Raw genomic sequence first — 15,902 nt, 5'->3', positions numbered from 1 at the left:
ATAATTTCATTTGATTGAATGAAGTCCTGTGGGTTCCCTTTTTAATTCTCAATGCAAACACTGTTCACTGGGAACTCACCTGGGTGCATCCCATGTTCCCCTTCCTCTGTGGAATGACTCATAGGATGTGGGTTTGACCAGCAGAGTAAATCAAACATCTTTACAGGAGAACCATCTTCCTTCTGGGGTGTTTGGAAACCCTTCTGGGAAGGGAGGATATCAAAGAGAATCAAGGGCTTCTTTCATTTTCACTCTGGTTCCATGAGTGTCCTGGGTCAGTGATGTGTCATCCCCACAGCCTCCTGTGCCTTCAGGGAACTTTGTTAACAAACTCCTCAATTTTGGGGTGAGAGAACATCTAAAGGAAGTCACCTCAGAACTATTTTTTCCCTTTCCTCTCCAAATTATGGTATTTTTGATGCCCAGAATAAATATTGAATTACTGTGATGGGTTGGATAATAAATTTTTCCTGTTAATGTGCTGCTCAGTGCTAAAGAAGGTTTTGTAAAATTATAAGCAAACCAGTAATGCTGCAATACAGTTAATTTTGTACATCCCATTTTATGACAGACTGGAATGTCACAGAAGTAAGTGGGAAATTTAGAATAGGGCTGCATAGTGATTTTCATGTGTGGGATTCACAAATGTGATAAATTCCAAGATGTGGGAGCAGGATCTGCTAGAAAAACTGAGTGCCTGGGCTGTCTTTTCTTAGAGCCATGAGTTAAACTCAAGCTACTAGGAAAGATTAATTTGCCACTTGTATTTTCTGTGTTCAAGCAACAGCTCTGAAAGACAGTTCCTTGGCTATTTCTGCCTTCTTGGCCAGTTGAGAAAATGTCTTTAAATCAACAAGTAATTATGTTCTAATTTTTTTAAAATATGGCTGAAAAGGCATATTTTTTCCCCCAAGTCCTTAAACTGTTTCATCTGAGTAACCATGATTAAAAGTTCTTTAAGCACTACCTTCACATAGCTTTCAACTATTTCTGTTTAGAGAGCATAACATTTCAAAGTGGTTTATTTAAAAATGTCACTTCCATTCTCTGGCTTTAGAGGATTTTCTAGGGCCTTGAGGTTTAAGATTCTGAATGGAACTGGAGGAATATTGTTTTAATTTAATATAAAAATTTTGCTTCTAGTTAGAAAAAAAACCCAACAGTAGTAGTTACAAGTCAATGCTGGATGTTTTTCAAATGAGATAGCCACACAGACCTTTTCAGAAATCTGTCTCAGGTATTTGACAAGGCTTGGCATGAAGCTTAATTATTTTTATCATTTTTGCATGGACACTGATGACTTTTTATCAGAGATAATTCTTGTATTTCCTACTCAACAATTTACTGTTTAAATTTAAGTTAATTTTTCTTCAAATGTCACGAAGAGTTGAACAGTAAGAGTACAAAGAGAATTGGGAATTTCTGTTGGTTCTGATTCTCCAGAATTGGGTATTACTGCCTAAGGGTGTCCCTAAGGAGTGTCCTCACCTCCAGGCCACAGTCACAGTAACTTTTGTGTTGTCCCTTCCCAAACCTTGCTCAGCTTCATGGGAGGATTTTTTTCAGAGCAGATACTGGGCAGTAAATCAACTTCATCTCAAAATAATAATAATTATCCATTTAATGTAATTGATGTGAAGAACTCTTAATAGCATCAACTGCAGGGTGACTTCTGATAAAGACTTCTGATAATGCTCAGTCTTTTAATTTTTAATTTGTATCCTTAAACTTTTTCCTTCTCTTTACTGTATGGCTGTTTTTCAAGCTGAGATGTGTAATGAATTTGCAAGTTAAAAATTAATTTGCTATTGCCACCATATGGCTCTGAATGTTGAGAGTGTGTGGATTGCATGAGTAATGGCTCAAAGATAGAATTTTGAACTTAAGTTATAGGCTGCTGAATAATCTTATTTTAAATCAAATGAAGATCTGATTAGGGGAGGTTATTGCTGAGGTGGTGATTTTCTGTGTACCTGGAAGGAAAATAATTAAGGCTGTTTAGTTTCTGGGAATGTCTACAAAGAATATCTTCTTAATAAATCAGCCAGAAAAATAGTAGAATTTCACTAATCATTACCTGTAAGCTAATCCAGGAAAAGCTCCATGAATTAAAGTGTTACTATTTAAATAGCAATGAACAAATTGCTCCATCATTAATGTAATAAAAATAGTGTCCTGCTTACTGTTCAGTGGGGTTTTTCTATTAGATTTTTTTTCCTTGGTCTCTATTATTTGCTGGAATTACCAACACTTGAGATGAGCTGCTTTTGGAGGTGCTGAGTTTTTTAGTGTTGGCCCCAGCTCAGCAGAGCTCCAGAGGATAACTTAAACAGAGAGTTCCAGCAAGCAAAGCCAAAACTTTCCTAGTTCATCTTGGATATGGTGGAAGTGTGTTTTGTTAATTTTACATTTTCATCACGTGCCAAGGTTGAGTTTGTGCTCCTGAGATGGTGCTGAAATGACTAAATCCTGTGATTTCACTGAACACTCGCTTGGTGCAGATTAGATTAAAAACTATTCCTTTCTCCTCAGAAAATCAAGCTGCAGCCAGAGTTCTTGTGCAATGATATGATGCTCTCTTTTTGTTGTTTTTTCCCTCATCTTTTCCCCTTGCCAGGGTCAGTACAGACCCTCTGACCTGCTGTGTCCAGAGACCTACATGTGGAGACCCATTGAGCAGTGCCTGCCCCTGCTGGAGCACTCCAAGTACTCCCGCTTGACCCAGGATGGAAAAGCAGGTGAGGCCACACAGAGTGAAATATCTGTAATTTAACTGTTTCTAATACAGCACAATCATCTGCTGCTGAAGCAGTGTGGAAATCTTACCTGTGTACAATTCACAGCTCCTGCAGCAAACATGAGTAAACAGAAAATTTTATCTTTTAAGCAATGCACATTTTAAGTACATTCTGTCCTGTAGTTCAAAATTAGCACATATTGCTGCCTTTCAGATTATTTTTCAAATTACATTTGCTATTCTGGGCATTAACAAAGCCAATAAAATAATTGTTTCTCACATTCCTGTTGGGTGAATGCATAAAGGAATTAAAGTGGAATCAATACAGGAAAATGGAAAGACTGGAGAAGCTGAAAGGCATCAGGTGCTTTTGTTAAGAAACAGAGTGGCAGATTTAGTTTAACAATCAATTAAACATTCAGTTTAACAGTCAGTGGATGTGAGGAGCACAGTAAACAGCAGAAGCACCTTAAACATCTTGATGTAATGTGACATAGTTTTACATTGTGTAAAAGTGGTATTTAGGGATTTACTGGCATTGACTGGTTGAGATTGTTACTGACCAGAGCACGATACAATGATGCTACTGTAAAACAAGGCAATCAAATGGAAAAAATACACAAATTTTTGCTTTAGTTGCTGACTGTCTGGGCCAATGGCAGGCCCAAGGGAGCTGTGTCAGACCGTGCTTGGTGTGCTGCTTGGGGAGAAAGGGAATAACTTAACTTTTGTTAATTGCAACTTGTTGAATATCCTCTTTCTGAAGTTTGCTTTCTCCTGTGAGTAACAACTGAGTGTGGCTGTGATATTATTCAGAGATGTGTGGCATTATTCAGCTCAAGAGCATGAAACACCCAAACACAGATTTACCTGAGTCTCACCAGCCATCAGCAGCTACTTCTTTCTTTTTACATTTTTTTTTCTTTTTACTCTTTTTCCCTTTTTTTTTCTGTTTGATCCTTTTACTTTTTACTGTAGTTTAGTAGGATTCCCTAGGCAGTTAACTGTTCAAAGGGCAGGATATAGATAAATTAAAGGAATTTGAAGACTGTTTAAGCAGGACTGTGAAGTTCTGGAAATGCTGTTGAGTTCCTTGGTTGCTCAAAAGGAGCAGTAATAGTGATAAGAACTACAATAGCAGGATTCAAATAAAATTAGAAAAAAAATCTCAAAAGTAGGAGGAAGAAGGGGAAGGATTGGAGGCCAGTGGTGTTTGGGATATTTTTGGTATTCAGAAAGGAGAGAGTGCTAAACTGGTGAAGGTGTTAATAACCCTGTGCAAGCAGAGGGGCAGCATCTTGTGGATGGTGTGAAATCCCTGTGGCATAGCAGGCATTTGGAAAGCAGGGGAAACAAAGCTTTGCATCACTATCAGCACAGAATATCTCACTGCAGACACTGCTGGAGCTGAGACTTGTGTCCTGTGGTTTAAGGAAATTAAAACATAGCTGCACATTGGGATGCTCTGGCACTGGGGGTTTGGGTTGCTGCTCAGAGGAAGCAATTTCTCACCAGAGAAATCAGTTCCCTTCCTCATCCTTTGCTCTCTCCAACAGTCACTAATAGGAGTTTAATGAAGTTACAGTGAATTTTAAAAAGAGCAACACAACTGGTCGTGTGCTTTATTCCTCTTGAATCAGCTTTCTGTAGCACTGTCTGTAATTCTGTTGGTTAAGTAGGGCATGATTTATCCAGCATTGAAACCAAGGGCAATAAACAACCAGATCCAGCAAACAGCTGGGAGAAAGGGTGTGACTTTCATTGCTGCCTGGGGCAGCCACTGGCAATGGTCATCTTCTATTGCTGACTGTTATGGCAGAAAATTTGGGAAATATTGTCTCATACTAATTTGTTCATAATTAGTATGAGACATAATTCATATGGTCGTAATTTTCCTGAATTTTTGAATATTTTCCCTTCTTTTTTAAAACAATCATAAATATTTGCATAATAAATAGCCAATTGCAGATTCAGGACAGTGTGTTATGTGCTTTGATCTTTCAAGCCTCTGTAATATGAAGGTATTACAGAAAGTATTCATACACATTACATTGCAGAGCTCCTTCCTAAATAAGATAAAGCTTTACTTTTATGGAATAAAAATAAAAAATACTCATAAAAAGTGTCTTTTTTAAGCCTAAGAAAATATTAATTTATATAACTTATACCTTGGAACAGATTCTTCATTTTTGTTGTCTGTTCACTTTGAAAAATTTAGAAGACCTGGCATCATCTTATAAATGAGATTTATGAAGATTCTGATATTAATAACCAGTGGCCAGGCATTTATTTAGAGCTAAGTAAGTGGTTTGTGAGGTGATGCCCTGTTAGAGGGTTTGGATACTGATGCAGTCTGGAAATGGAGATAGTGCTGACCTTCATTTAACAGCCATTAGCTGTAAGTACAGATGGAGACATGCTAAAGAAAGAAGTTAATTAAAAGGTTGCTCTGCAGTCAGTGACTTTGATAACACATCCAACTGATGAGCAGAAGTCAGTCACATGATTCTGAATTTCAGCATTTCTGAAATATTCCTGGGCATGGTCTGCCTGCCACACCCACTGACTTCCTACCAAAACTGCTCCTCAGGGTTTTACTTCACTGGTGTCTTCCCTAACAGCTTTACCCATGAAACAAGAGCAGTGTGGAAAGAACTATAAATTATTTATTTGGTATCCTGGCAATATTTTTATCCTTCCACTTTCCATTTTCTAGACTAACTCAGTGTCATGTTTTCTCTCTTTCTAATATCTACTGAGATTTTCAATTTGTTGCTCCTGGGAGAAGTCTGTGAAAAATATCTTCATGAAAGAAAGAATTTCCTTTTTGGATGGTAATTAAATTAGTGGGAAACTTCAAATCTTTGTTCCCATCAGTGCTGGACTGTCAAGATGTTTAAAAAGCACCTTCAGATGAGGACAGATACAATCCCAGTCTGAACCCTTCATAGTTCCATGGCTGTGTCACATAATGTGGGGTGTACTTGGTGCCAGCCAAGGTGAACATGGGGCTGTTAAAAAAGTTTTATCCACATTTTTAGTCATGGCCCACAGTAATCCCAGTGGTGGAAGCTGCTTCCCACCTTCCTGTATCTGCAGAAACTGTGAGCAGAGCTTTGAGAGCTGCACTTCAAAAGGATTTCAGTGCTTTTTCTGTCTTAACCATTTTGTTTGCTGAAGTTGATAAATTGGCTAAGCTAATACACATCTGTTCAACTTCCTGCAGATCTAATAATAGAGTGAAATCAAAATGGCATCAAATGGAATACATTAATTAAAATGAAAGTATTTTCTTCAGCACATTAAAAATATGCACATAACAGAGGCATAGCACAGGCTCCTCTGCCTTTGTGTGTTCTTGGAGACAAGACACTGCTCCAGAGAGTATGGTTAACAGAAATCATGATGGATGCAAAAGGGTGGGATAAAAGGAGAGAGAGGCACTTCTGGGTTTCCTGGTCAGTTATAGTAGTAGACTAAATTATAGTCTATTAATAGACTAAATAGTATTAGACTAAACTGACCTTTTTGTAAACATCACAGTGAAGGAGGGTTTCAAAGAAGGACCTAAGGAAGTTTCTTACTTGTCTTTCAGGGTTTGTGGAGAAATCTTTTGCAGCAGGAGATTGTAGAAGAAATTAAGAATATGGAGACAAAAAGCAGTTTCTTTCAAAACAGATTTGTCTAGGATAGGATCCTATGGTCACAAGTAGAACTTGGATTGCTGCCTGCAGGTGCTAGGAATGGAGTGAAGCAGAGTGAGGGAGGCTTTAGGAGTGAGGATCTCTGATGAGATCAGGCTGTGGGTAACTGGCAGAGACATGGATAGAAGACAGGAGGAATTTTGCAGTAGCTCCGGGGTAGAACATTGACAAGAAGGGCTTGACAAGAGCAAGAAATAAGTGATGGTAGGATTCAAACTTGAGCATGTTGATGAGTACTTTGTAGAGGTGAGTAAGGGAGGCTGTTATTTGGATACACCACCTAAAGGGATTACAAACCCAAATGATTCAGCAGCCACCTTCCAGTCCTTGCTCTTGCTGCAGACCAGACTTTGCATCTGCCACCTCTGCACAGCAGTAAAACCTTTCTTCTTCCAGCAGTGGAAGTCCTTAGAAGAACTCAGGCTTTAGGCTTTTGCAGCTGGTGTGAGCCAAAGTGTTGATAGGCAGTGGGATCCAGAGGAGAGGATTTGTCTGCTCTGTGCTTTCCAGTGATAAGGCTGTGGCTGCACAAAGGACAGATGTTGAAATCCAGAAAGCCTTTGAAATTGCCTTGTGTTCACATGCAGGCTTTAACTAGAATAAAACAAAACTTAACCAGCACTAAAATCAGTGCCTGAGCTCCTCTTCTGGGGACAAAGTCCTGAACACCACACAAAGCTATGGAGGGGTCAGAAAATCCTCACTTCACACCCACAAGATTCACTCTGTAAAAAACCCATTCCATGTAAGACCTCCTGAGCTCATAGCAGAATACTTGTTTTTGAGTTACTGAGCTAAATTACTTCAAATTTCCACTCTTTCTCTGTACTTATCTTATAACTTTCTGTACATGTTTTTACCAGATTTTTAAAGCTTTTAGCTGAAAAAACTTTTCTTTAGAAATACATCTTTCTATATATTTTTGTCTATTTTGCTGCTCATAGTAAGCTAGAATAGTAAAATTCAAATAAAAATTCCAGTATTTCACAATTTCTGAATACTCTTAGTAGTGATTTCATTATGTATCTTAATGCTTCTTGCAAGCAACTGAGTGTTATTAATTCTAGTAAATAAAACTTAAATAAAACCAGAAATCTACAGGCGTGTGCAGTTATACAAAACTGTTAAAGTATGTTTTTGTGCATAATGCTTCCACTAGAAAAATAATTTGTCACAGCTATTTCAATAACTATAATTTTTAGTGTTGTGTTTTTAAAACATTTTATTTTCTTAACAAAGAATATTTCAAACATGTTTTATATTTATTGTGTATGTGAACACAAGTATTTTGTTGACTTTTTTTTTTCCCCATCCAGTACAGAGACTGTTTAATTTTACAATATATTTAAAAATTTTAGTATATTAACGTGATGCTGGTCTTGTTCCTTCTCTTAACAGAAAAGCCACAATCACATATTTGTGTCCTGAAATTGAACTGTGGTTCCTTTGGTCACGTCTCAGGGTCCAGGTCCTGGCAAGGGGCTGGATCTGTGTGGGATGGATGTAGGCAGAGAGATTAATCCAGAGGCCAGGATATGTTCATGTTTATAAGGGTGGTGTGATGCAGATTAATGTTTACAAGGATAAATGCACTGAACTTCTTGAGATGATGAAAATGTGGTCACAAAACTATCACAGATGGAAAACATTTAACCAATTGTTTAGAGCTCTGCAATCATCTGATTTGGGAGAAATTGCTGCTTTGCTCTGAAACGACTGCTGCTTATAATTTATTTTTTTTAAAAAAGATAGTGCTGTGTACTACAGAGAGCTGGGAAACAGTTTAAATAAACTCTGATAGATCACGAGCTAAAGTCTTCTAAAGAAGTAACTTTCCACTATTATCACAGCTATAGGTAATAAATTTGAATTCTGTAACCAAGAAAAAGACAGATATCCCAGTTCTTTCTAGCAGCTTCTCTAGAACAGACACATCTTACAAGTTTCTATCTGTTTCTAATTAAGTTAATGAACACTTAGAGCCATCAGAATGCATCTTTCTAAATCCAGTGTGATCCTTGAGCATACAAGATGTTTAAACAATGAAGATGATGCCAATAAGGTGTAGCCAGGCACATTTTCCCCTCACTTTTTACTGTTTGGATTAAATTGAAATGACTGGCATGGGGTTTTAGCTTCATATGCAGTGTTTCTGTAACACAAAGGAGATGTTACTATCTTAATTTGTGGGTCCTAAGCAACTGCTGTGACGTAAATTGGTGTGTGAGTTAGAAAATGCAAACTTTAAGGAGTATTTGTGATTTAAAAGTTTGAATTTATTGATATTCCAAATATATCTGCTTTTAACATATGTGTAGCAGACTAAACCAGTGTCCCTGGAGCAGCACATTTGTCTGTCTTCTGGTGTGATTCATGAAACCTTTGGCTTGGACTGCAAAATTCTCAAAAATGTGTTAATCCAAGATGACCATCATAGAGATTGTGTAACAAATGGATGTATTTTGAAATTACTTTTTTTTTCTTGAGGACTTGCCTTGAAAAATAGAGATATCTTGGCATACTTCTCTTTGAAGAGATGATTCTTTGATGGGTTTGTGCTCAAGATACTCTTGCACCTTTTGAATGTTGTGATATTTGATTTTCCATCTGAATTATTGGTTTTTGGGGGTTTTGTTGGGAAGATTCAGGGAAATGTGGGGAAGGACAAAGATTGCCAAATCCTGCAGGAATCATTTTCCATACAAGAAGGTGTTAGGAGCACAAGAGCAGGAATTAAAAGTTCAACAGTGTGGGACAAGTAGAGGGATGGTGCAGATTTATTTCGTGCTGAAGACAATGAGCATGTGGGGCTGGTTTCCAAATGTGATAAAAGTTAAGAGCTGTAATTAGGCCCAGGCACAGAGCAGCCATGGAAGGGACACCACAGGCATGTGCTGAGCCACACTCCAACATCCACCAGGAAACCTGTGCCAGGGTCAGACCTTCTGGAATGATCCCTGCTCAGCTGACATCATCCCAGCTCCTCACGTGGAGTGTAATTGATTCCATGTTTTAATTAATTTAGCCAGCAAATTGATTGCTGTAATCTGATTTATTTAGCTGATAAGCTACTGCCAATTGCTTCAATTTTTCCTATTTCATGGAATTGTTTGCATTTGTAATTCTCAGCTTGACTCTCATCTCTGTTTTTTTTCCTCCTCACATATCAGTCTTAATGAGGATTTTGCCCTTCTTTTTGGAAGATCCTCTTGCTGCTTTCTGCCACGTTCACTTCTATGCAGTTCAGATATTTTAATAAATAGTATTTAACTCTTTTGCTCCTCTAGATTTTTTTGCTGTTTTTCTCCCATTTTTTTGGAGCTGTAACTCCTTGAAGCACAATCTCTAACTTTAATCTTTTGTACTGGCTGTTCATAGAAGAATGGTATCATGGGATCATTTGGGTTGGAAGGGACCTTAAATCCCATCCAGTCCCATTCCCTGCCATGGGCAGGGACAGCTTCCACTATTCCAGATTGCTCTAAGCTCTGTCCAGCCTGGTTTTGGGCACTGCCAGGGCTCCAGGGGCAGGCACAGCTTCTCTGGGTACCCTGTCAGGGCCTCCCCACCCTCACAGGGAGCAATTCCTTTCCAATATCCCTCCTGTAGTTTTAAGCCATTCCCCCTTGTCCTCTCACCTCCACCCTCATCACCATCCCTAATCTTTCCCATTTAAGATGCATTACTATTCTCAACCATTAATTCACAGATGTAATAATGGGTTTGATGTGTCTCTCCCACCAGCAAGAGAGTCAGTTTTAATTATGTTCCTGAGATGACAGGTCTCTTGCTAGAGTCTCTAAAAGATATCTGAGCAGTTTTCATTCCCTGCTAGCCAGGGACTTAGAGTTGGTTTCATGTGCTGTTTCCAAGTGCTTGTTGGGTTTTAACTGTAATTTCCCCTTCTGTCTCTGAAGAGAAATTAATAACTCAAAATGCAGAACATTCCTGTGTTCTTCTGAATAACTTGAACACTTCAAGGAACAGGAAAGCTCAGCTGACAAAGGTTCTGCAAAGTGTGGGGGACACACATCTGATGGCAGCAGAAAGTGGTCAGGTTCCCCAGTGCTGACTCAGGGCAAATAAAACTCCCCAGAATCAGAGCTGGGCATTAGAAATGCCTGTGGAGTCCATCAAAAATGGCTCAGGCCATCAATGAACCTCTGAAGCTTTGACTTTGCTAGTTCTGATCTGCAGTCAGGAAACCTGGGCTAGGGAGGGCATGGACAGGAATGAGAGAATCACAGGAATGTCAGAACATCTGACAGTGCCCCTGCCTTCCAAACAGAGCTGTGCCTGCTGTGGTCCTGCTTCAGGCCCTTGTCTGCACAGTGCACTTAAACTGAAGGCTGGAAGTTGATTAGATAACCAAAAAGTGCAGTTAAAATGAAATAAATTTAAAAAACTCCTAAGTGCCCTGGGTGTGCAGTTAATATTCTTCATTGGTAGTTCACATTCTCATTTCTCATATTTGAAGTGATCAAGAACAGTGTTAAAGATTCTTTTAACTTCTTTTGAAGTGACTACTTCATTTTGTCTTCTGGAAGAGCATCTAAAAGTTGAAAAGTTATCTTTGTCAATCTGCCATTGACTAGATTATATTCCTTTTTTGTTGTTGTCATAGTATTTTGACTTTGAAGGCACTGGAGGCTGTTTTCAGATTGGAAGTGGTCAGTCCCATTTAATAACAGGTTTCCCAGGTACCACTAGGGTTTTTGCACTTCATTCCTAAAAATTTAATCCTTGCAGGAATGTCAGTATCAGTCCTTGGTGGGACAAGAGGAAACAGCACCAGGGGAGGTTTAGGTTGCATATGAGAAGAAATTTATTTATGGAAAGGGTTGTGCAGCCCTGGAGCAGCTGCCCAGGGCAGTGTTGGAATCACAGTCCCTGGAGAGTTTTAAAAGCTGTGTGAATATGGCACTTGGGGACATGGATTTGGGTTTGGCAGTGCTGGGTTAATGGATGGACATGATGGTCTTAGAGGACTTTCCCAACCTGATGACTCTGTGATTTAAATTTGCCCTTCAGCACACATTTTCCAGTCACCTTTTTTCAGGATAATAGATTGAGGCAGGCTAGAATAATTGTACTACATGAGAGCTCCTCAGATAAACTAGGAATTTTACCCATCTTGTTTTATGTGCATCTCCTCCAAGCACATCCAGCTGGATTTTTGTGGCACGGGCAAGGATTGTTTCCAGGTAAGGCAGAAGCTGTGAAATGCAGCAGAGCCCCTGAGCTGCTGCATTGACAGGGAACATTTTCCACTGGTCCCTGCTGGTGTTTTCTGCAGGAATGAGGAGAGTCCCAGCACAATGAGTCCTTGTTTCTGCAGGGCAAGCACATTTCTGCTCCACATCCTAAACCAGTTGTAGGAGTTCAGGCACAAAGCCCAAAAGTTTGGGTTGGAAGATGCCTTCAGGATTTCTCCTCATTGCAACTTCTTGTCTTTGCCCATTTTAAAGATTCCTATACCTGTAAAACTGAAATTCCTGTTTTAAGGATCATCAGTAATGTTTTGATAAAGGTGCATTTTTCCACCTACAAACATTCTTTTTGAGCACTGGTTTCAAAAGTTCCTTTTTTTTTTTTGTTAGAGTAACTGCAAAGATTTGGCTGATTGAGAATATCCTGAGCATTTTACTGTACTTCCTTTGTGACTTGTGCTTTCTGGTTTTAATTAAGAATTCTTTTCATTGAGTTTTTGTGTGTTGTTGTTTATGCTTTGTTTTAATTGTACTCTTATTTTGGTTTGAGTTAGTATGTTTGTACCCCAAGGCAGAGGGGTCTTTAATATTCCTTAGTGTATGAATCTAGCTTGAAAGAGTCAATATGAGAAAAAGCACATTTCAGCTCACTGTTGTATAAATATGGCTACTAATGGGTATTGCTGATTGGCCTTTTTGTTTTTGAGCATGACTTCCTATCCTTTGCTGGTGAGCAAAAATTATACTTTAAATTGAGTAAGAAATGAGCTTAAAAAGAAAAAGATTTGGCTTCTGACTGCAGTGAAATAATTTTTGTTTTCCAGTAATTAATATCTCTTCTGTTTCAGTCATAAAATTTGAAAAGTTAATGTGTTTCTTCCTTTTGCAGTTTCTTTGTTTTAAAATCATTGATCATTAACTGTGACGAGGTCATGTAAACCAGATGTAGCTTTTCTTAAAAAAAAAAAAAATCAGCAAGGCTTTAGTGTTCCTCATAGAAATTAACATCTCCATAGTGTAACCAGCAAGGGATGTTGCTTCTTTTCATCATTTTCACACAGAGGTTGAAAGCTTGACTATCCTGAAACTTTTAATCTCCCTGTAAATTGAATTTTAAATTTTTTTTCTTTGATGATTGTAAAAATGGGAACATTCTGTTCATCTTTAAAGACTATGCAAATCCTAAATGCTTCAAAATTAAAAGCTGAAGCAACCTGAAACATAATCAAAACCCCAGCACATCCATGGGCTGGAAATGCAGCAGTTGTCAAGTGTTTATCTTCATATTTTTGTTCTGTGGATTTAATGCTTAGAGGTAAAAATAATTCTTTTGAGATTGCATTTTTAAGCAAAATGGAAATGTAATGCATAGTGTGAATTTCCTTCAATATCTGCTTTCAAAGTGAATCACAGGTTTCAGTAGTGACACAGGTTTAAATATTTTAATTTTTGAATTAGGTTTGGTTCTTTGCTTTTTCCTTTCTTTCACTGTTTCATCCTGCTATTGTGGGGGAAAAAAAAAATCCAGGTTCTCTATGTGGTATGGATGCAGAATTAAAAAGTGACAATGGCTAAATACTTTGACTATTCCAGGGAGCTGAAGGAGCATTTAAAGAAAATTAAACATATGATAAAAACCAGAATAATTTCAGAGTTTAGCAGAAGAAACAAATTTGTTTTTGTGAGTTAGAAATTCCAATCCTCAGGCTTCTTACTAATTCTGAGTCCATTCTGTACAGAAAATATAAAAAATATTTTCCCATGTCTACTGAGGGTTGTTTTGGAAATTGGCAATTGTCCTTTCTCCTATTTGGAAAATAGGAAAATCAACAAATTTGTCACTTTACTTTTAATTATTTCTTCAAATAATATTTCTTCAAAGAATGCTGGAGCTCAGGCTGCCCTTCCACATCACTGCTGATCAAAACCAACTTGGCTCAACTCAGCCACCCCCAAAAATCTGATTTAATGATATTTTTCTACAGAAACTTAGAGCCATCACCCTTTTTTCAGAGGTGTTGGCTCTCAGGCTCTTGCAGAGCTCACCCTCCACTCCAAGTCTCACTTGTCCAGCTTTGCACGTGCTTACCCAGATTTCTGACCAGGTGGAGCTGGTTTTCACTTCAGCTTCTATTAGGGAGTAATAATAAAGGTTAATGCATGTGAAGAATAAAAAATTTTGGATGTGAGCTTCCCTAAATAACGTTAGAAAAATGCAAATCCACCCCTGAGCTGTAAGGAAAAGATCCTGACCATGAAATTCTGATTTCTTTAAAAAGCACATTGCTGTCCAGCTTCCTGTTGCTGTGAGTGAAAAAGGTGAAATCACTCCTTATTTCAGCAGGAATTCTTATCAGCATTTGAAAATGATGTTTTGGCTTGGGAGGGAGCTTGTAGTTTTAGGAGGAAGTTGATTTGGGTTGTGCAAAGTAATCAGGATTGTGGAGGGGTTTGTTGGGGCTCCTCATCTCTGGGGGGTGGGAGCTTTTTTTGGTTTGGTGCAGGCTGAGCTGCCTTGGAGCACTTTTGGGGAAGGTGGGTGTGAGCTCAGGGCAGAGGCTCCAGGACACCCCAGTGCTGCTGAGGCTTTGGGGCTCTCCTCCTCCTTGCTTGGTTTTGTGTCTGATCCACGCTGGGATTTCAGAAAGGAAATCCTCCATCTGTGGATTCCATTTAGCAGTGCTGTGGGGCTGGGAACAGAACATTTTAACACCTCTCTGCAGTCTTGATGGGGTCACAGTGGCAAGGTTGAATTAGGAGTGAAATCTCTCCTGTATTCAGATTTCATAATTCACTGCTTTGGAGTAGAGAGGAGAGAAGAAAGAAATGACAGGTAATTTATTCAACAAGAATTTACCTGTATTTTTAACTCTGAGACTTACAGGGTAATATTTCTATTTTAAGTTGGCAGCTGCAGTTGCCCACTTTTCTAAAATTACAGATACTTTCAATCTGCATAATTAATTATTCTGTATTTTGTGTATCTACACAGACTATATTGATAGATGTAACTGAATTAAGGGATGAAACCTTGTATATCTTTTATGTCAAATGACAGTATCTGTTCTGTAGAGTACAATAAATCAACAGCTCAGGAGGTGAAAAATGAAAAAGTGTGAGGAGGAAAAAATAAGCACTTGTAAAAAACTTTTTACTGGTAAGAGTACTGTATTCAGTAATTATAGTAAAAACTAAAGTTGCTCTAATATACTGTTCCACTGTCTGATCAGCCAGGGTCTTTCCAGAAATTGAAGTTACTAAATAAAATTTCTTCCCTAAAGCTTGGAAATAAAAGGATGTTTTTTTCTTATTTTCAGCAAGGAACCTTTTTTTTAATAATTTGGTCTCATTTTGAATTGCTGCTGTATCCCAGCATCAGCCACACAGGGAAGCCCTGTTAGAGTTCAATTGGCATCATCTTGAATAGAAAGTAAATTTTACCATGTGCCATTCAAGAGGAGCAGATATTTAATTTTTCTTATTGGGAGAGTAACTTCTTTGTTAAAGTGTTTCATTTCTCATTAAATTATCTGTGTACCTGAGATTATTTTACTTTATACTTAACATCTCAGTAAAACATTTCTTTTACAGATGGAGTTTAAATTACATACATTTAAGTACTTTTACAGGAGGTTATTTTTGTTATTAGAGCTTTGATTTTGAGAGGGGTCAGTGGAAGAACAGGTAATCATTGTAGAAATTTGGAATGTTATTTTTCATTGCAAGGAGGCAACGAGTAAAAGTGGAGGAAAGGCACAAGGGGAGAGTTCAGCTGAGCCTGAGGCTGCAGTGAAACCAAGGGTACAGTAGCTTTAGTCTCTCAAATAAATCAAATCTGGGGCCAGCAGCACTGCAAGCCAGAAGATGAACTCACCCACAGTATCTGGCTTGGGGAGGATTTGAAATCAGTGAGTATCAGTGAGTAGGGACCAGCTCTAAAGTGCTTGGCCTAAATCCATCTCAGGGCACAGACTGGGAGTCACTCTAGAAGTGCAGTAAATAGAAACTTTCCAATTTAGGAAGTTAAAATAACTTTACACTTGTGTCACCTCCAGAAGCTAAACTTGCACATTTTTTCCTTGGTGAGCTCTCAGGAAGGAGGAGGATGTAAGAGAAGAGGCAGAAGGGCTGGTAGTAAAACCAACCTATTGGGATATCAGGGAGGTGTTGGCCACACATCAAAAACCTGATGGATTTCAAAGAGGGAGAGAAAGCCATAAAGTGTTTTTGACTTGGTGTTTATCTAAAGCC

The 15,902-nt window shown here is 38.4% G+C and overlaps 1 protein-coding gene across 6 annotated transcripts in view; it reads left to right on the top strand.

Annotated features, from left to right (window-relative positions):
- ATE1 (arginyltransferase 1) overlaps positions 1–15,902 on the top strand; it is a 233,826-nt gene that overhangs the window by 44,586 nt on the left and 173,338 nt on the right. For all 6 annotated transcript variants that reach the window (XR_013775132.1, XM_079312630.1, XM_079312629.1 and 3 more), the window contains one exon: positions 2,618–2,738. Coding sequence is in view for 5 of the 6 variants with exons in the window: in XM_079312630.1 (XP_079168756.1) it covers positions 2,618–2,738 (121 nt within the window). In the remaining variant the exon portion in view is untranslated. The remainder of the gene's footprint in view (positions 1–2,617; positions 2,739–15,902) is intronic.

The sequence above is a fragment of the Erithacus rubecula genome (assembly GCF_903797595.1).
Source record: "Erithacus rubecula genome assembly, chromosome: 9".
Taxonomy (NCBI): domain Eukaryota; kingdom Metazoa; phylum Chordata; class Aves; order Passeriformes; family Muscicapidae; genus Erithacus; species Erithacus rubecula.
Note: the sequence above shows the minus strand (reverse complement) of the source record. Positions and strands in the feature narration are given on the sequence as shown.